At 33.8% G+C, this 22,340-nt stretch overlaps 1 protein-coding gene and 5 non-coding genes across 6 annotated transcripts in view; 3 read left to right on the top strand and 3 right to left on the bottom strand.

The window, feature by feature from the left end:
* Nucleotides 1-20,537, top strand: part of Vmat (Vesicular monoamine transporter) — a 22,641-nt gene extending 2,104 nt beyond the window's left edge. Inside the window, exons 2-12 of the mRNA XM_018508090.1 lie at nucleotides 12,941-13,085; nucleotides 15,077-15,289; nucleotides 15,503-15,659; nucleotides 15,840-15,982; nucleotides 16,794-16,976; nucleotides 17,389-17,490; nucleotides 18,034-18,208; nucleotides 18,406-18,457; nucleotides 18,969-19,152; nucleotides 20,174-20,307; nucleotides 20,392-20,537. Of these exons, the coding sequence (XP_018363592.1) occupies nucleotides 12,971-13,085; nucleotides 15,077-15,289; nucleotides 15,503-15,659; nucleotides 15,840-15,982; nucleotides 16,794-16,976; nucleotides 17,389-17,490; nucleotides 18,034-18,208; nucleotides 18,406-18,457; nucleotides 18,969-19,152; nucleotides 20,174-20,307; nucleotides 20,392-20,460 (1,527 nt within the window). The 5' untranslated portion in view covers nucleotides 12,941-12,970 and the 3' untranslated portion in view covers nucleotides 20,461-20,537. The remainder of the gene's footprint in view (nucleotides 1-12,940; nucleotides 13,086-15,076; nucleotides 15,290-15,502; nucleotides 15,660-15,839; nucleotides 15,983-16,793; nucleotides 16,977-17,388; nucleotides 17,491-18,033; nucleotides 18,209-18,405; nucleotides 18,458-18,968; nucleotides 19,153-20,173; nucleotides 20,308-20,391) is intronic.
* Nucleotides 14,461-14,532, bottom strand: TRNAA-CGC (transfer RNA alanine (anticodon CGC)). Its single transcript has one exon. It is a non-coding gene; the product is annotated as a tRNA-Ala (tRNA).
* TRNAG-GCC (transfer RNA glycine (anticodon GCC)) lies at nucleotides 16,101-16,171 on the top strand. Its single transcript has one exon. It is a non-coding gene; the product is annotated as a tRNA-Gly (tRNA).
* TRNAG-GCC (transfer RNA glycine (anticodon GCC)) lies at nucleotides 16,644-16,714 on the bottom strand. Its single transcript has one exon. It is a non-coding gene; the product is annotated as a tRNA-Gly (tRNA).
* TRNAK-UUU (transfer RNA lysine (anticodon UUU)) lies at nucleotides 18,274-18,346 on the top strand. Its single transcript has one exon. It is a non-coding gene; the product is annotated as a tRNA-Lys (tRNA).
* TRNAG-GCC (transfer RNA glycine (anticodon GCC)) lies at nucleotides 19,919-19,989 on the bottom strand. The gene has a single exon. It is a non-coding gene; the product is annotated as a tRNA-Gly (tRNA).
* Nucleotides 20,538-22,340: the final 1,803 nt, after the last annotated feature.

The raw sequence follows: 22,340 nt of genomic DNA on the forward strand, positions 1-22,340 counted from the left end.
AATAAGCCACAAATATATGAATTATGAGTTTGTACTTCTTTAATTAGCTAAACAGATCATGATTTTATTAGTATTAATAAAGTGCAATAGTTAGTTCCTGAGAAATAAAGAGGTGTCACTTTAGGAGACCTATGTCAATATCGGCAACTACTTTCCTCTATTATATGCATTTAGTAAACAATAAACTAAATTCGAGTCAAATTTAATGTACACTTTTTTCCCCGCAACCACGAACCACCTAAACGCAATGCCACGTTAAACATAATCGTAAGAAATACTATGGCTATTTTACGGTCCATGCCGCGATTTATTAAATGAAGTATCCTTACGCTCGATTCATATGTCGGCAAAGCGCCGACGGCTATATGAATCGAGCGTAAAGATACTTTATCCAATAAATCGCGGCACGAACCATAAAATAGCCATAGTATTTCTCACGATTATGTCTAACGTGGCGTTGCGTTTAGATGATTCGTTGTTGCGAGGAAGAAATAGATATACACTGTTAGATATCAAAAGAGCAATGGTAACCCAATCTCTTAGAGTTGGATAATATTTCGTTATTTTTAATTTCCATGTATATTAAAATGTAAATTAATCCAGTCCGTGATTCCTAGCACATTTATAGGTGATAAAGTGCGGAAGAGTTATTGTATTTTAGCCTTAAATGTCACGAATATAGAAAGATCTTTTCAGAGAATAAACTAAAACGATTTTAAAACATTTGTTTGTGGTGTTAGACATATTTGAAGAAGGTAATTTTACTTCATCAGGGATAAATTTATGTTTATATGATTCATTCATTATATAATATGACTCATTCATTATATAATACAGTTCAATTATTTGGTAACGGTCGAAAGCGGAGATTTAATTGGCTATATAAACGAGTTATCACGCTGTTAAATGTTTAATTAATAATTCATATTGCGGAATTATATGCGTTTAAGTAATGTGGTCGATAAGCGCACTGTACTTTACCGAATTATATTAATTAATATGATTGTTAATTGTAATTAATAAATTATCTGTGCGACATAATAACATTGTTCTTCGCGATAATAATAAGCTACCGTCAAAAATTGTCAGTAACATTTTAAATTTAATCATGCATATACAATCAATGATTCCTGCCTTGCAAATTAATACAATAATATTTGATTTTTGCCAAATAATATCGTTCAAAAAGAGAAATGTTAAAGTATTTCCCCGTATAATATATTTACACAATATAAAAATCAAGAAATATTAGAATAAAGTGTTATTAAACAAATACACACGTTATATATCCCGTTTAATTGATACCATTAATTACTTATTCATAAATTAACAAAAATAAAAGAAGGCTTTTTTCGAGTGAAGCTGAATGTCACTTATTAAAAGTTACACTCAAAATCATAATTTTTTAAATCATATATTTTGATCATTTAATGTGGCTGTCTTTAATATAAATATGCAATCAAAAGACTATTACAAATTAAACCTCGCAATACATCAAACATCGCTATACCTTCTTCAAATTTGACATTCATTAGTGATTTGTAATTTTTTAATTGCTTAGTCAACGTACATTGAATTATAATTGTAGTCCTATCATCCTATCGTTATTACAATCTTTCGTGAGTCTCACGGAACAAATTCCTTTCTTAAGAATTGTGATTCGTCAACCGTTGTACTGTTTTAATTTGTAATAGTCTTGATTGATAATCATATCATTGAAGAGGTGATCACATTAAATGGTCAAAACGCATGATTTTTAAAATTACGTGTGCGTGATTTGAGTGTTATTTTTAATAGCACATGACGCCCATCTTGATTCGAATAGCTCTCCTTTATTTCCGTCAATTTATGAATTTATATTAATTGGAGTCTGATTTATAATTTTTTGAAATTACATTCATCGATATTTTAAATTCTCAATTTTAAAAGAAGATAAGAAAACTAGAATTGATTATACCCTCCTTGTCAATGAGACAGATGTCAGTATCACACCACGGGGTCATCTATAACCACTACATCAACGTGTTAAGCGTACCCGTAGTATTATTCGCCTGCCAGATACGTTTACGGAATCTTTAGACTCGTTGACACGTCACCGAGGTGACCGGAACGCTTCTGGTATCTCTTAGTCGCGTAACACCGGATTTCCTGATCGTGATCCGCGGCTCTAGAACAAACGCCCTCATTTCCACGTGTCATCCGCAGTTTCTGGCGCCGATCTTCCTCGGTGAGTTCAAAGCACGGTCGAATCGAGAGGGTCGGCGCAAAAGATGAATTGCAGAAGACATGAGTTCTCGCACGATTTCAGAAAACCCGAGTCACTCCCGAAGACTGTTCTCTCTCAATTTTGTTAGAATATCTTCTCGATAGAGCGACTCTTGAAGCAAATTCAATATATCAGATGTCATATGACTTTCAAAAATTATGTCTTACAAATTTATATTATGAGTTCTGCTATTACTTAATAATTTTAGAAGAACAAAAAAAATAAGATCCAAGCTTGAATGGTAGAACATTATAAATGCGAGATGAGAAGGCGATACCCTTCGTCTCTCGTTGTCGCTCGCCTTCTGACACAGGAACAAGCTAGTGAGAGGGTTGGGACTTCAACCTCGTAAGGTTAATAGAGTGATCGGTAACAAGGTTATAAAGCAATCTGCATAACCCTGTCCAGTACTTTACCCGACCTACGGGTTTCACGTTACTGCGAGCGGTGTCGTAATTACTGTCTCTAATGCGATTACCGGATCGACAAGACCGGCAACCGAGGGACTCTATGAGATCTTTTTCCGGTTTTTAATTGCCCCGTTTTTTCCTACATAATTACTTCTTTCTCTTTCGTAAGTCTCAGCAAAATCTTTAACAAGATATAAGATATAAGGAAAGAGGTTAACGTATATGTGTCTTTTTGACTTCAGGGTTCCTTTCTCGAAATGAATTTTTAAAGAAAAAAGTGATTTAATTTTTCCTTTAATCAAATTTTATTCAATTTCAATCCATAACAATTAAACTAAAAAAGAAGAAATGAAAGAAATTAAAAATACTGTGATGAATATTGTTTGTTTTTTCTTTGTCAGCAATATTGAAATTTAAAGAAGATAGTTAAGATAGTTTTATCACAAAGGAAAAGTAAAGAATTTTTAGAAAACTGTTCAGAATTTCGTTTCCGAGGAAATTAAATATGAGAATTGATAACTTTAGCTAGATTATTTTTACTATATTTTTTTAAATTAGAACCTATGCAAAATTTATTGGAACGTCTCACGCTTTATTCGCGATTCCTTTAAACGGCAGAGGCGTGTTAAGAAAGAACCGATAGGATAGCGGTAAATTCATTTACGCACGATCGAAGACGTAATTTTATTTCCAGGGCTCCGTCTCTGACCTCGTCTCGTCTGAAGTCTCGTTTCACGGCTATCCGAGTTTGATTTACATCCGATCCCTTCCTCGCATTACGATACGCGACGGAAGAAACGTAACGCATTGCCTGGACTCGAATCGCCTCTAATTTTGCGAGCAACCAGGCGCGAGCTAAATTGAAATTTATCTATGAAGCGATACGAGATATGGTACCGTCGCAAACGAGAGTATACAAATGCGTCTCTTCCGCATGCACGATTCTTTCAATCTTTTCAGATCCCTTCAATCTTCGACTCCCAGAGAATTGTATTGCCAGTTAATATATAATTCTGAAGACATTTTTATTTCCTTTTAATTTAGTACATAAACAGTATTATTTTGTAAGAAATAAAACAGGCTAGTATTACAATGTGAAGACATATTTATTACAAAAAAGATTTGACATTGACATTGATTTTTATGTTTTATAATAATTTATTTTAAGTTCCGACTAATTTTTATAGTATTGTACTAATGTAAGATTTACTAAAATTTTTATTTATATAAAGTTTTGCATTTGTTTAAAATTGCTCAATATAATAAAAATATTAATATTATTAGTATAATAAAGAACGCCAATAGTCGGTCAAAGTTAGATGTTATGAATACAATATATATTCTTAATTTAAATTTAATTATCTCAGATGTGACTGTGTGCCGAAACATTCAGACATCCTGGCTGAGACAATATTTTTCACAATAAGTTTTTTATCGAATTAATTTAGAGGGAATTATTTCATATATAGGAATGTCCAAATATTTCGACGCACAGTCACATCTGAGATAATTAAATTTAAATTAAGAATATGTATATATTGTATTCACATGTAACTTTGACCGATTATTGGCGTTCTTCATCATATTTATGTATATCATTTACACGGTCGTACTTATTCTTAAAATATTATTAACAAGGTGACAAACGTAATTTAAATGTATAATCTTCCTTTATATCTACGAAATTACTATCTGAATTTATTTATTGGATTACTTCGATACAATAAAATACAGCAATGCACAATGAGTGTCTTCAAAAAAAACAGTAATGCTATCGCGGATTAAAATGGATTAACTAACTGTAAGCTGCAGCAAATATACATTTAATCTCTTTATCAATGTGTAATTCTGTACAATAATTATATAGAATGTTTCAAAAATTACTCTTGATTGTAAATATTTTAAATAATTTCGAATATTTTTTTCTTAGAAAATTAAATAATATGTTTTATTATGAAACCATTTAATTTTTTTTACAAACTCTTAGTTCTTACTGAATCTAAAAAGTATTATATTATAAACTATATCTTTACAATATTCTTAAAATTAAAATATAACAATACTGTTATTGTTATTCTAGTTTAAAATTTAATTTTATAACCACTTAAAGTCGAAAGTAATTGATATATTATTCCTAGTAAATTAATACCAACTTTTCCAGGTTGTAATTGAACTCATCCGGCTTGTAATTTATCCGAAAGAAAATAATTCTCTTTTGTAGAATGTGCTGTCAGTCTCTACTTAGAGAATCTTTCATCTTATCAAGACTTTTTCTATGCACCTCTAATTAACAGGTGGTGCCATTGTTACAATCCGGCGGACAGTCCGCCGGCGAAATAGTTGCCGAGATGTATGCATGGAGTATCAGTGTTAAAACGTGTATAACGTGCGACGTACTCTACCTAATGTGTCGGGAAAAAATTCAATTTACCGCGATGACGATGTAAGTAAATTATGAGATATTGATATTAACGCTCATTATTAATGCGCGAGTGATGGAAAAATATCCCGAACGTTACGAAATCAGTGCGAAATTCGTTGTGTTCGTTGTGTTCCACGAAGATGAATCCGCGTTAATGTACTCGAGTTAACTTTGTGTATGAAGTTCGAGATATTCGGGGTATCAGAGACCACGACGATCGGATCGACAGCAACGGCGGAACTTCGTAATACATAGTGATTTTATACGAAGGTAACATGATTTCGCGATGAGACATAACTCGCTTATCATGCAATATCACGCGACAAAGGGAGGAGCCAGAACATCCACCGTCTTCGACATAATTGCTTCAGATTACGATAAAGCGTCAATAAGGCATGGCAAAAAGAGTATGTCGATGAGATTATTGCGAGCGTTACGTGCTGCGTATAAATGTGTGTGTAGCAGGCAAAAAATTCTGTTAACATGAGTATCTGCTTGAGGGTTAAATATTAAAAATAAAATTTTATGTCGTCGATAATTTGATTGTTGCTAATTGAGATTGCGAAGCCGGGAGCGATATACTGCGCAGTTTTATAGATATTCCAAGAACTTTTTCCAGAGAAGCGTTTATGAAGACGTCGACTGAATGCAAGAAGATTATACTTCGTTCACATATAGCCATAACATTAAAGATACCCAAATCTCTATCTGGGTTCGGTCGTCGACCTACTTGTTGAGACCCAAAGCAACAGTTTGCCCTTTAAGCTATCTGCATCTCTCTTCATTCATGTCTCCATTCTCTTCTTTCGAAGCCTCTTATCGATCGATCCTCATGAATTTTTTTATTCGTAATTAATCAGCTATCGTCTGTGCTATTTTCTCTTCTCACAGAAATATCATATAAACCAAAATTGCATTATGGCCTCGCTCGATAATTCTGAATATGTTACGTGCTCAGAAATTGTTCGTAAAATAATATTTTTATAGAACATGTAAATATGCAAATATTAAAATTTTCTCTCTTTTATATATGAATGTTATTATTCAATATGAAACGATAAGATTAATAGGAAATAAAGAGTTAAGAGAATGTTATAAATAATGGCATATTCGAAGAAAATTGATTGCACATTTATCAAAGAATCTGCGAATAATACAGTCGAGAGGTACACCCGGTACAGCGAGACATAGCAACCAGAACTAATTGGTTCTTAAAGTAGGAACTAACCCTACGTAGGGCGCAACTTCTGCGGAACAGCAAAGAGAAACTTAAAGGACTGCTTCCCTTCCATTGTTGCCTATAATATTGTCTGCCATTGTATCTATAAGGATCAACCTAACATCTATAATTATGGAAGAAGACATAATAATAATTAAAAAATTGTGACGAAATGCAGAAATTTTATATGACGACTCGCGAAAACGTATTAAATAAAATATTGTATAATCATTTCCATCAACTGTACATGATAAAAAATCAATAAATATTGACCTATTTTTATTTTTATTTTAGTTATTTCAAATTATTTCAAATAGATTCACTAATAATTTATTTTAAAAACAAAAAAAAATACAAAACGTTTTGTTGAATTATTAATTAAACAATTAGAAAATATTATTTAAACAAAAATTAGCACGTTGATTAATTATTGTCGCATTCAGGAGTGCTCGTGGTTTTTATTATTAGTATTGAAACACGTGCAAGAGGAGAATTTTTATTGGTGTTTCGCACACGAGAATTCCGCGATCCCTTCGTCGCGTCGGTTTCAACCATTCACGCGAAAATAAGTTCAATTTCGGAGCATGTTACCGCGAAACGACGGGATTTTCTATTTCCTCTATTATATGTGAAAAATTCCGACGATCGCGCGCACGCGCGCGCAATTCGCACGCGGAAACGGCCGGCTACGCAGAGTGGTCACGTTTTACAATAAATCCCGCGCTCTGACGGCCGACACGACTTTTCTATTAGCTGAAATGACGAAAACTTTGGTCAGTTGATCTCATGTATGCGCGATAGCGTAATCTCCCGTATCGCGTACGAAACTCACACCAACGCGGGCGAATCGACATAACGAGCGTCGATGAGTCGGCAGATCCCCGCAACCACTTCATCAAGCCGCTACCGAGAAGTTGCTGTCAATCGCAAAACGATCACCCCGTCATACCCTTTCAACGACTCGTATCGCCTGTCAGCCACCTCTTCAGAATCTCGGCACCTATATATACTGTCGAGCTTTGCGTGTATAAGCGGCCTCATCCAAAATTCGCATCTCGCGCTTGCAATTATGCACGATTATATCGAGCTTATTAGATAAAACATCACGAATATTTTTCCATTGAGAAAGGAGGTAGAGGTAGATCGTACATACATATCGTCTTCCTGTATTAAAATAATATAAAATTAAATGCGCAAAATTCATTTTGAGACGCGCCTTCTCTGCGAACGAAATAAAAAAAAGAAAGCTTTCATTCAATCATAAGTAAATATTTGATAGATGAAGTGACGCTATATATACAGTTTGTTTGGAGAAGAGATTGAAAGGGCTTTTTTATATACCGTAACCATCGTGTTTTAAAAGAGTAAGCACACATCCATCCGCGCGACTCGCAGCGGGAACAAGACGGGCGACAAATCGGCGGGGAGAAAAAAAAGGATCTCCGTAGGACTGGAAGGCACACGACGTTAGATTGATCGGGGGATGTTTCCAATGGGAATAGCCAGCGCTGCCAGCGAGTTATGGAGACGCAGGAACGTTCAACATCCCATCGTGCGCCGCGAGTACGAAAGCTCAGTACAAACAGAAGCGCGTCTTGCGGTCATTCTTTGTCGTAATTACCAAGAAGATAAGAGAACGGGGGGCGGGTGAAGGTGGAGGATAGAGGAGAAAGGGGGTTGGTAGGGGGAGGGGGAGGGGATCAGAAGGGAGTCAGTCATGGCGGAAGGTAGCGGAGCTTATAAGTGGCACGAGTGGGAAGCGGTCTTTCCCGAGAATAATGCGCGCGGACCCCAGGGAGTTGGCTTTCAGGAAAATGCTGATTGCTTCCCCGGCTCTCACGCTCCTTTTCCCTTCATAGCAATTCTCCATCCGCCTATCCCTCTCCCCCTTTTCCCTTTCCACGCTATCAATCTTCGACTTCGTCAGTGGTGGAGACGTATAACCCGCCCTTTGCGTATGCGTGCGTGCGTGCGTGCGTGCGTATAGATTCCCATGGCTTCTTCTGCCTTCTTCGACCCTTAAACAACTCTTATCTCGCGATACCAACAGCTTTGTGTTTTTTTTCATTTCACGGGGTCTCCGTAAAAATCGGGCGCAGGGACACGCTGTCATCATCGGTCCTATTATTTGATAATACTTTTCACTTTGAGTAAGAAGAGGAAAGATACGATTATCTGTAGGCGAAGGAACGGTAGATCGAAGGAATTCTTTCGTTTGAATCACACTCAAGTTGAATCAAAGGTGAGAAAGGTGTCCGGTAGAAATGTAATGCATTAATTGCGTTTTGATTCGCTTTACAGTGAAATTCTTACGCGACGCTTCTTAATAAAAAATAGGATAAAGTACTGTGAACGCGCGAGATAGCGCTGAAAGTCGCAATAGCCTTTGATGCCTGCCTTTTCAAAGGGCGGGCATGAAAATTAGGTGGACTAAAAGCGTGGGGTAACCGAGTTATGACGAATAAAAGAGAAGCGGGCATCACGCGCGCGGAACGTGGGTCGGGGGTAGGACGACGCAGGTACTATTAAAAGCCTGTAATTAATGCGGTTAATTGTATTGCGCTAAACGAACGTCGAGTCGATAGCGAGTTTCAACGAGAAACGGAAGCGGGCGCTTTCTAGAAAACTTCGACAATTAAGACTGCTGTACTTGATACAATCGTGCGAATCGTCACACGTTATTAAAGGAAAAAGTTGGCGTTGAAAGAAATCGCCAACGACAAAAGCAAAGATCTTTAAAAAAAACTTATATGCTTTGTAACATTTAAATAATATTTCATTTGTTTAAAAGCAAAAGTAAAAGTATTATTTTTTATATTATTCTCTCTCTCTCTCTCTCTCTCGCATAAAGCTTTTTATAAAACCCATCTTCTTCGAAACGTCATTGATTTTAACGCTCAATTGAGCTTCTCTAAACGAAAAGTAATCTTCTGGAAATATTATACATAGGTATAACTTATTTTTTACGTTATTAAACCTTTATTTATCTGTGAAATTAATGTCGCATATGTACATCCTCACGAATACTTAACTTGATACAAATTTGACACAAAGTATAGTATTTACTCGGTGAAATTGGATTTGTATGTATAATAATATTCTTTTACCTTTCTATATCATAAAAAATGTTTATACAGGAGTAGAATAATAAATCAATTCTTTTATTTATGTAACTTTCTTCTTTCACTAATAAAAAGTAATTCAAATAACAATGTAAATTTTTAGTCTTAAATTATAAGGATCTAAATTGTTGATAATCACTTTTGTGCTATGAATATATTAAAATAAATTTGATATGCATATTTTAAAAAAAAGCGTACGATTAAATTAAACATGGTGTTTATTTAACGAGTAAATAAAATTTAAGTAGAAAATAATAAATAACAAATAATAAACGAACATCATTTATGTGCGCAAAATCTTCAAAAAGATAAAATTCATCGCAAGCATTTCAAAACTAATCCTGAAGGTAAGTGGGAAAGATACGATTTGTCCAAATCGAAAAGAAATTGCGAAGGAGTAAATCGCAAATTTTGACCACTTTCCACAATTGACAGTTTTCAGCGAAGACGATTTTATCTTCTGTTAAAGCAGATGCGCCTTTTCCGGCATTCAGACTATTTCCGTCCCATTCAAGATTTCTTCCAGTGGAAACGATTCGCGCGATTTTGTTCCTTAATATTGCTTATGATTTGAACATAAAGCATCAAAAAGGATATTTCGCTCCAATAATCATAAATCCATCTAAGATTATTTATGTGACATTACCTAACCGCCTTATAAAATATATGTGAGTACGCCTTTGTTAATTCGTCAATGTTTTATCTTCGAAAGAAATGTTTCACAAATGCAATATTTTAGTAATAAATAATCATTTTCTAATGCCCAATTTCTTCACTTCTAGATAACTTTATCTAAGCAATATCTCACAGAATACAATATGGAGATATCTCTTGGATAAGGTTATCCACAACTTATCTAGAAGTGAAGAAATTGAGCATAAACCGATTAATATTTAATTACCAAACGTCTTATAGCTCTTAAATTCGGAAAAATATCGTTCGATACTTTAGTGTTTACATTAATTAGTGTTCACAGAGCGTCCAATGTCTTTTTTCGAAACTACACGAGGAAATCGACAAATGTAGCAGGTTTGTAAATGTAACAATTAAGTAATTGATTGAAAAGTGTTCGAAGGTGAACGCGTTAAAGTGTCAACGCAATACGGGACTTGATTGTTTAGCTTCGTGAAAGGACTGTTCCGTCGGAACGATTGATTGATTTCTCGTAATTTCTATTTACCACTTCTCTCTATGAAAACAGGTACATAATGTCCACATTGAATTCATATATTTTACATGGAAACAAATTCATCGACATGATATCACATGAATACAACGTTGTGATTTCATTGCCAAATTGGAATAAATTTTCCTCAAAATTTCAACGAAAATTCTATGTCTTCCATATAAATTTTAAAATACATATAATCCACATAGAATTACTCAACTAAAGCCGCTCACTCGCGAGCAATATGCGGTATCGTTAGATGAACGTGGCGGAATTCTATGTATAATATTCTCGTAAATAAAAATCATACAAGAAAGAATAGAAGGCGCGGTATTATTAAATTTTTCACCCATATTCTGTTGAAATAATTTCTTGAAGGAGAGTCTCCAAAATTGGGCTTCAAAATAAAAAATATATTTTAATAGCACAATTTTATTTTATTTAAAAAATATAATTTAAATCGGATTCTCGAACTTTAAGATAATAAATAACAATAAGATTAAGCTAATGAGAATCAGCGAGGGAATAGATGCGCATAGATATTAATTCATGTAAAATACTTCAATTTGATAGATGATGTGCAGCTTTATTCCGAAATCTTGAATTCGGAATAAGAGACGAGATTTCGGAATAAAGCTGCACATCATCTATCAAATTGAAGTACTTTACATGAATTAATACCTATGCGCACCTATTCCCGCGCTGACTCTCATTGGCCTTAATTTTATTGTTATTTATTATTTTATTTAGTTTTATATGACAATTAATTTAGAGATCTGTGTGTGATATTCTTGAAAGTTATATGTGCCAAAATGCATTTATTGTTATATAACTGCTGGGTATAATTCTTATATGTGTGTACATCTACGTAAATATTACGAGAAAACTCTTAGAAGAAAATCGATCAAATATACAGGATGTCCCGACCTTTTTTGTCAATCACTTTTGTGTAGATAGAACGGACTAAACTGAGTCGAAAAGTCCTCTACCATTTTGCAATTTTCGCAATAGTTAACAAGATATTAATTACTAAAAATTGCAAAATATTGGTCTTCAATAATTTTTTACTCAAATACTATCAACTTTACAGAAAAAATGCAAGAGACAAAAATTATTAATTTTCTTCTCATAAAGTTCTGAAAATTTTTTCAGAATTTTTTATCAATTTTTTAGTACTGCATTTTCTTATTTTTACCAACATGAGAAAATACGGCCGGTGTGAAGTTGGCACCCCATTTTGAAAAAATCGATATTTTATATACAGTTCTGTTTGCATCTACAATAGTTCTACAGTTCTTGCTAAGTTTTAACAATAGTTCCGCTGATTTAGCTAAAAAAAAAATTTTATAAATGGGGTGCCAACTTCGCGTGGCACCCCAAGTATCGCAAAAATTAATTTTTATCACGAAATTCTAAAATTCTCGAAGAGTTTTACAGTTCCTGATAGGTTTCAACGACAGTTCCGGCCTCTAAGTATTTTTAAATAAAATCCGCGGAAACTGGCTGTTACGTGGTACTTTACTCTTGTGGTGGGGTGCTTTCTCTCACTTTAAAAAATTGTTTAAAAATACTTAGAGGCCGAAACTGTCGCTGAAACTTATCAGGAACTGTAGAACTCTTCGAGAACTTTAGAATTTCGTGATAAAAATTAATTTTTGCGATGCTTGGGGTGCCACGCGAAGATGGGGTGGCACCCCATTTATAAAATTTTTTTTTAGCTAAATCAGCGGAACTATTGTTAAAACTTAGCAGGAACTGTAGAACTATTGTGGGTGCAAACGGAACTGTGTATAAAATATCGATTTTTTCAAAATGGGGTGCCAACTTCACACCGGCGAAAATACGGTATTAAAAAATTCTGAAAAAATTCTCAGAACTTTATGAAAAGAAAATAAATAATTTTTGTCTCTTGCAGTTTTTCTGAAAAGTTGATAGTATTTAAGTAAAAAATTATTTATATTTTGCAATATTTTACAATTTTTAGTAATTAATATCTTGTTAACTATTACGAAAATTGTAAAATGGTAGAGGACTTTTCGACTCATTTTAGTCCGCTCTATCTACACAAAAGTGATTGGTAAAAAAGGTCAGGACACCCACCCCTGTATAATAATTCAATTTCCACCTGGATTTCAGTATTGTTATTGAATGAAATCCATTCGACTGTCACATGGATTTCATTTGATAGTAAATACTTCGTACTTGATCCTCATTGGGTTTAATTCTTAACTTGCAAGAATAAAGGGCGATAAAAAGTACGCGATATTCAACGCAATAAAATTGTATTTACGCATCTTTCAAATCTCTCGCTGTTTATATTGCCAATTTTGTAGAACATCAGAGGAGAAGGATAAAATTTGAGAATGGGAGGTGGAGACTGGAGCGGTTGGTTGCAACGATGCCGGCAATCTCGGAGGCTCGTTCTCGTTATCGTCGCCATCGCATTGCTGCTGGATAACATGTTGCTGACGACCGTAGGTAAGCTACGTCGTAGCCTATTAATATTTCTGTCATTATATCGTATGGCGTACGGCATTAATTAATTCCACCTCTCATGTCAGCACGGTTTCAACATGTTATTGATTACTGCTTAATTAGCCATGTAAATTTTTTACATATATAGTCAGATATTTGAGCAATATTTACCTACATTAAATATTTCTGGCAATTATATCAATGAACTCTTATTAATTTTAACGTATTAGAAAATTTAAGCTAATCTCATTCTTTCTGGCAGTTTCCTTTTTCCGATTTTAGAGTTGCCTCTTTAAGCCATAACTTTAAGTTCTAGTAGGTCAAGTATTCAGAATCATTAACTTCATTACCTTTTCTTCAACCATGATCTCTTACGTGGTTCGTTATAAGATTAACAGACTTTAAAAGAGATTAAATCATAATATACCACTCCAAATATCTGACTGCAAAGTAAAAAAAGAAAGATGTTCTTGAAGATATTATGATTAATATTGTAAATAAATTGTTAAAGTAAATGTAATGTATAAATGTACAATCAATTCATGAAATAAGAAGAGAATTGTAGAAGAATTTTTATTGATTACTGTTTATTATATTTATTTAAAGCTTAATCTCAGGGACACTAGAATATATACATATGTTTTGTTTTTTTAATTCTAATATTGCTGACAAAAGAACAGACAATATTCATCATAATATTTTTAATTTTTTTCATTCTTTTCTTCTCTGTTTAATTGATATAAATTTAAATTAAATAAAATTTAATTAAATAAAAATTTAAATTACTTTTATTTAATTTAAAAAATTCGTTCCTAAAGAGATAAATTTATATTATTGCACGGTACATTATATGTTTTTTTTATTTTTAATACCTTTATCACCACTCCTTGCTCGAATTCTTTTGACGTTCTTCTCGGTCCGTAAACTTATGTTTAATTCAAAAACCGTTCGTTTATCGCACTGGACCGGAATGTCGAAAGAACGTATGGACTTTTGTGTATCACGCCGCCAATCCGGATAAGTGGTCATGCATTTATGTAGCGTGATCGTTCCGTAACAAATATACGATCTACAAACGTCGTCACGGTTGTCGAACAAATCGTGAAATCCACTTTCAATTATTGTAAAGAATTCTTCTTAATTAATTATGTATCTATACGTATTGTATATTGTAACTACAATACAAATAAAGTAGTTTTTATTTACAATACTTTTGAATTTTTTTGATAAATTTATCTTTCAAACCTCTGATTATTAAATAAATTTTCAGTACTTATAAAGTAATTAAAATTTTAAAGTAATTAAAAATTGTCGTGATAATAAATCCTAAAAAATTATTCGAGACGTAAATAAACGAAAAAAAAAAAAAAAGAAAGTTTGGAGGTGCTGGGATTTGAACCCAGGACTTTCAGCATGCGAAGCAGACACTCTACCACTGAGTTACACCCCCGATTGATAACAAGATCCTTCAATGTGTACTAGACTACAGACTGCTCTACTTTTTATGTTTTTTTCTTTATGAATTTAATATTGCGCGAGATAAAGAGAGCACATGTTTCTATTTATAATTCAATTTTAATAAACTTCTAATTGCTGCAACTGGATTATATAAAATCTTAATAAAGATATATATATTGTACATATATATATATATATATATATTACTATAAATATCAATATCTAAGTTATTGATTTTCCTGTCGATGTTCCCTATTTTTCATTTTGCATAAATAATATTTCAAAAATATTACATAATAATATATACAAAAGATCTCTAATATTCAAAATTAAAAATAAGGAAAAGTAAACGGGCAATATACGTTAAGCGTAGTAATTGGAACGCAAATTAATTAATTATTGTTTTCTTCTAATATCATTTTAGAATTCAAACCTTTCGGTTTCATTTCGAGTCATCATCAGTGAACAAATTAAATAAATTGCATAATAAGCGTGATCAAAAATATTATCCCGTATGTGTGTGTGAATTCTTGCAGTTCCAATAATACCGGAATTTCTTTACGATATCAAACATCCTAACGCAACATTAAGTGACCACCTAGAAGGAGGCGCATCTCATCAAACTACGGTCGTCACCACCACATCGCCAACGGCAACAACAACGACAAAATGCACTTGTGCTCAAAATATATCGGCGACATCCCCATTGGAATTTTTACATGTTACAACTCCTTCTATGAATCTATCAGGTAAAGCGCGCTTTATCGCATCATTTCTTATAGCAAACGATAAATAATAAAATAATATTTCGATAATAATCTAATTGTGTGTTGATTTAATATATGAAAATTACATCTTTAGAAAAAAAAAAGGGAACACTTTTAGAGACGACAAAGAGAAGGATAAAGACTTTCCTATTCAGCTGCAAAATCTTTCGATACGCTCGATTTTTTTCATTTTAGAAATTACTGCAGCCAATCTTACGTCGTCGGACATGAAGGAAAAGGAGCAGAGACATCGGGAATTATTGGAAGAGACCGTAGCAGTAGGAATGATGTTCGCTTCCAAAGCTTTTGTTCAATTGTTGGCTAACCCCATAGTTGGGCCGTTGACCCACAAGTAAGCTTTACATTTACCCAAAATGTGTGCGGCTATCTTTTATTCGCAATATATATGAGATTGATAAAAACCTTTCTCCTTAATCTAATATCAATAAATACGACGTAACAATCAAAAAATATTACACGTAAAATGTAACAATATTTATATTCAACTTTTAAATCCATTGTTCGTTTTTAGGATCGGATACAGCATACCTATGTTTACCGGATTCATTATCATGTTTCTATCCACGCTGATTTTTGCTTTCGGTCGAAGCTACGGTATACTTTTTCTAGCACGAGCTCTTCAGGGTATCGGTTCATCATGCTCTAGCGTTTCCGGTAAAAGCTCGTCTGTATTATCTCGTTACTTTGGTGTTCATAATTGGCATAATTGGCTTGTTGTATAATATAGACAATTTCTACGCTCGTCAAGGCTATTTCTCACAATTCTACGCAAGCATCGGTGGTTCAGTGGTAGAATGCTCGCCTGCCACGCGGGCGGCCCGGGTTCGATTCCCGGCCGATGCAAAATTATTTTGCTTTGGCGTTCCTTATTATTGCAACATTTTTTGAAAGAATCCTACAGAGGTTTCTAAATTCTTATACTTTTTTTTTATTCTTTTTTTCGAGCATGTAAAGTTCATTATAAAAATAAAAAAGGAAACGATACACGGAAAGAATGATTTTGCTGAAGCATCTAAAAATTTAGCTATAACAAATATACATCTGAAAATAACTTTATTGAACAATCAAAATAATTATGTAAAGCACTTAAGCAATGCTGTAAAAGTTTGGACATTCTGGCAATTAACTCGAGTGTTACATAATTATTTTGATAGTCCGATGAAATTATTTTCAAATCTGTGTCTATGTAGCAAAATTTTTTAATAGCTGTTTATCAGCAGAATCGGTCTTTCCGTGTGTTTACTAAAGATAGAAATTGTAAAAATAACATGTCTAAAATTACGTGAAGAATTAACAAAAAGAAATTCAAAAAGATTGCATCGGCCGGGAATCGAACCCGGGCCGCCCGCGTGGCAGGCGAGCATTCTACCACTGAACCACCGATGCTGTTGCGATTTGCAGCCTCTTTCTCTATTGACGTAGTACACGGTTGTAACACTTCATCATACATACAATTTTCTAATAGGTATGGGTATGTTGGCGGAGAGATATCAGGATGATAAAGAACGTGGTAACGCGATGGGTATCGCGCTGGGCGGACTGGCCCTTGGCGTTCTTATCGGCCCTCCATTCGGCGGAGTAATGTATGAATTTGTAGGAAAATCCGCTCCGTTTTTAGTTCTTTCTGCGTTAGCCCTTGGCGATGGATGTGAGTACAAATACAAATTTTGCAATAAAAAAATTTTCACACGTATAAGTGATCAATTATACTGCATTTAAATTTTACAATTTAATGTAAATGTACACACTAGAAAAAAAACTCTAGTTACATTAATTGGAATTTTTGTCGAAAATGGATAAATCACAGAATTTTCCAATTAACTCTATTAGATATAATTCTGATTAAGATGATCAAAATTCTGACTGATATGATCAGAATCTTTTAATTCGTTCATTTTTAACCAGAATTTTTTCTCGGCAGTTTATTTTCTGATACGCGTGATATTTTCTACGTAATAGTTCTTCATTAAATTATTTATATTGTCATTTCAAAAATAAAGACTCCTCCTAATTCAGTGCTCATATTTTGTAACAACTAATAATCCTTTGGAAAATTCAAGTATTGCAGCTTTTGATGCTCCAACCATCAGTCGTGTATACGGAAGCAGAACCACCGTCGTTAAAATCTCTTATCACCGATCCTTATATTGTTTTAGCAGCTGGTGAGAGAAATATAAAACCTACACTGAGAAAAAAGAATTGTTAACTTAACTAAATGCATTTAATTCGTGATGATTATTTAATTCAAATATTTATATATCCACTGAGAAAAATGTCCGTTCAAAAAGTAACAAACGGATATTTCCGATTGATTTTGATCGGATTTATAAGACTATCCGATCAAATTTTAGGACTATTCGATCAAATTTATCGGGTTTATAGGACTATCCGATAAATTTGATCGGATAGTCTTATAAATCCGATCAAAATCAATCAGAAATATCTGTTTGTTACTTTTTGAACGGATAAAGCCTGGAAATTTTTCTCAGTGTCTAGATTAAATATACGTGAATCATGTCAACAAAATCTTGTAATTTAAAACATATGTTATTTGTTTGAATTAACAAATATTTGCTTGATAGTCCGTGACCGTCGTATTTAGATTGAATCGACTAATATTTTTTTTAAATCAACAACTTTTTTTTCTCAGTGCAGTCAAATATAAAATATAATTTCAATAGATGTAAGAGCTATCGATGTTCTAGGCGCGATAACGTTCGCAAATATGGGCATCGCTATGCTGGAACCGAGCCTACCTATCTGGATGATGGATACGATGGGTGCTAGTCGCTGGAAACAGGGGGCCACGTTTTTACCTGCGAGTATCAGTTACCTGATCGGAACAAATCTTTTCGGGCCGCTCGGGCACAAAATGGGCAGGTCGGTCCTTCAAACTCGAAAATATCTTAATAATGGTGAAATCGGCAAACCTCAAACTATACATCGCCCGGATAGCTCAGTCGGTAGAGCATCAGACTTTTAATCTGAGGGTCCAGGGTTCAAGTCCCTGTTCGGGCGAAGATATCTTTTTTGTAAAATGGTCCGACAATTCTTATCGCGATATATACTTGTTACAGATGGCTAGCTTCTCTGATTGGACTCGTCGTTATCGGTATCTGCTTGATGTGCGTAAGTATATGCATATACATTTTTTATTCTTATCACCGAGGGAGTGAAATATCCGCCACTTAACGTCACACTTGTGTTTACACTGTGATATATGCTATTTCGATAACTTTCTTAAAATTACATTATGAATCATAATACAATAATACACTTTTAATGCCCATTTCCACTTTAATCTCGGTTCAATCTTTATCTTTTTCTAAGAATTAAAAAAGAGATGAATAAGTTGAAACGAGATTAAAGTTAATCTATATTGATAGAAGAGCATAAGTCGTTTAAATTGAAAGTTGTTAGAGTCTCAATTTTAAATAACCGCGTTAATTGAAACATAATCTTTGGTCTGTTTTCTGTTCCTGCACTAGACTGTTCTAGAAAGTTCTTTCTCGCTTTAATCAAATATCAAACGTATATCTATCTCACTTTAAGTTCCAAAAGTGTACACTAGTTCAGCCACAAAAAACAGACCTCTTAATTAAAACTACCTAATCTTATTTCTATTTCATTTGTCTTGCAGATTCCGCTAGCGAGAAGTATCGATCACTTGATTGTACCGAATGCGGGGCTGGGATTCGCGATCGGAATGGTGGACAGTTCGATGATGCCCGAGCTGGGATATCTGGTTGACATAAGGCACAGCGCTGTTTACGGGAGCGTTTATGCCATTGGCGACGTGGCGTTTTGTCTTGGCTTTGCTATAGGTATGTGAAGTGATTCTCGCATATGTCTTTCACATTTTACCTTTCTTTAGTCTTGTCTTTTTTCTCGATAAACGCACGCTAACAAAACCGTCTAACAAATTGAGATCAAACATTTTTGAATTATTAGTATTAACACGAATTATTGAGCCCATCCCATGCAAAATTGTTGTAAGATTGGGTATTTTTTTCCCTTTTCTCTTTTTTATTTAAAATAATCGAATTGGTAATTAAGATTATATTTTATGTTTAATACGTTATTGCAAGAAGTGCATATATTAACTTCCTTAGGAATTCTAATACATGTATTCTAAAACATAGGTATGTAATTAATTTTTTTTAATTCTTACATTGCTGACAAAGGAAAAACAATTATTGCAATATTTTTAATTCTTACTATTTTTTTCTGTGTGTGTGTGTGTGTGTGTGTGTGTGTGTTTAAATGCTATAAATTTAAAATAATTAAAATATAACTTCAAAAAAATTAAATCACTTTTCAAATTAATAATACTAAATAATTAATTCTTAAAAAGATCAAAAGATGTTAAAATATACATAAAATGTCATTATGTTTAATATAACAATATTTAATATCAATCAAGATGTTGAGCTCATTCTGTTCCAACACGAATGTTATAAAATCCGCATTCAGAGTTAAAAAAATAGAATGTTATATTGGATAAATAGAATTTTCTTCTGAGATTTGGTGTAAATTATAAATTGTCTAAAATAAATTTTAAAGAATAAAAATATAAAAAAAAAATAAATCTGCATCGGCCGGGAATCGAACCCGGGCCGCCCGCGTGGCAGGCGAGCATTCTACCACTGAACCACCGATGCTTCTGAAAGATTTTATGATTTTATTTGATTAACAATACCATTAACGTCCTTTAGAAGTGTATCAATGTATAGAAGATATATACATATATACATTTGTATAGTATATAATTGTAAAATATAACTAACGATCGAGATATAAACAAAAAAATTTTTTGAATTAAACAATAAAACATTTCTTGCCTAGGTCCAGCATTGAGCGGAACTTTGGTCAACACTATTGGTTTTGAATGGATGCTTTTCGGCATAGCTTTGTTAAATTTCATGTACGCCCCTCTTATGTATTTCCTAAGGGCGCCGCCAACCAAAGAAGAGAAAAAGGTAAAATTACACTAGACGTTTTCTATTAAATTTTTCTATTAAGTTTTTTAAAGAACTTCTCGCTAATACTCACTCCAATTACAGTCGTTAATAATTGGTGAAAAATCATCTGTGCGTTATGTTACCTACCAGAATGAGGAAGAGGACCAGTAAATAATAATTCTAAGCGTTCTCGATATAATCCGTTATTTCACTTAGAACGCATATTCTCTTTCCCTTTTTTGTCCAACATGTACAGAAAATAGTTGCCTTTATGTTACGTTGATTTTTATGTCTACCTTAATTTCTGCAATAATTTTCATCAATTGAAAGACAATAAATGTTATTATTCCTCTTAATTTTCGCGTATTCTAATTTATCTCACTATGGGAATATTCGTATTTTCTTGTCTTAATAAATGATAGGAAGCTACAAATACAGCGACAATAAGCACAACTGTTGACATGCACTTGATAACATTTGGCAAACTAATGTGTAAATGTAAAGTATTAGTAACCGAGTAAAGTTTTCCTAATAGACAGTCGACAATTCTGAAAAGAAAATGAGACGAATGATCTTTCAAGATAGACTCGGAAAAGTCGCACAACACCACACTTGGTATCTGTTAAAGTACTATAATATTCTACAAACAGGTCGCGCACGTTATCAACGTCTGAAACTCGGGAGATCTCGCATTCTCGAATATTTACGGATAGAAGTAGCCGTAACGAGGGTGACACGTTGTGAAATGTCTTTCTGTGTATTCTGCATCATCGATATTATTGTTACACACATATCGTATGTAACAAACGAGTAACGGTAGACTAAAGCCTAAAGTAATGCAAAAGTCGTGGAAAAAATACAAATAAAAAAAGCTCGTTATACCGTAGCATGAGATAGTAAAAAAATATATATATTCGTTAGACGTGTTTCATGATATATATATATATATATTATATATATATATAAAAAGAGCAGGCACACGATGCAAAAGTTATCTTTAAATGTAAAGGCTTAAATTCACGATGCATAATTATATACAATGCCAGTTGTAGAGAAAAGATAATAAGTATATATAGAAAAAAGTCGAAGGCATAATTCTATTAAAGGTGAATCAGAAGATCAACCGAGACAGAATAATAACGTAATGGAACGAGATAATCGATATCGCGTGATCGGTATATCGGTGCTCCTGTATCCTTCCGGATGACAAATTGTACAACGAAATTCAGTCCTACGTCGAGAAGAGCCGCCCGATTTGGTTTCCCTGAATGGCTGCAGGGAAACCGACGATAGGAACGATCGGGTCTTTTAAAGAGTTCTTCGTAATTGCGATGCGACTACGATCAGATTTTGTATTTTCGTCACGAGAACGATGCGACATTTTTACGCGAAGTACTCTGGCGCATACGATTTACCGAAACTCGCTGATCTCATCGCTATAAGTAAACGAGAGAGGATAAAACGTGAAAAAAAAAAGAAAGAGAGAGAAAGAGAAGAGTACGAGCTTGTCGCAAATTCCGGCGTTTCTCGGTAAATTCTTCGAGATTAATTTCCGTTTTCCGCCATTTCACAAAGCATGCAAGAAAGAATGTATAGGGAATGCCGTGGAATTTGTCGGGACAGAGAATAGTATCTAAACTTATATTAGAAGAAATAATGCAGAGAGAGAGAGAGAGAGAGAGAGAGAGAGAGAGAGAGATTGGGTGAATGAGAGTGAGAAAGAGAGTAGAATAGAATAAGATAGAGTAGAGACGAGGTACGAAGCGTTCGCGGGATTTGCGAATTATATGATAAACTTTATGAGGATTCGCTGCGGGAAACTCTAGCTGTGACGATTTATTTGTCTCGCGATCCGGACTGATGGCAATTCTCGTGATCTGCCGACTGGGACCCGCGAAAATAGAACACGTTCGTAGAAGCAATATAGAAAGTAGCGTAGCAATATGTTATCCGTAACGTGAAACGACGTATATCCATGTACGAAATATATACGTGTCACTCTATGTGGTGTAATCTTCGTGTAAACATTAAACTTGAAAACAAATTGTCGT

The sequence above is a fragment of the Trachymyrmex cornetzi genome, unplaced genomic scaffold, assembly GCF_001594075.2.
Source record: "Trachymyrmex cornetzi isolate Tcor2-1 unplaced genomic scaffold, Tcor1.1 scaffold248, whole genome shotgun sequence".
In the NCBI taxonomy this organism is placed as follows: Eukaryota; Metazoa; Arthropoda; class Insecta; order Hymenoptera; family Formicidae; genus Trachymyrmex; species Trachymyrmex cornetzi.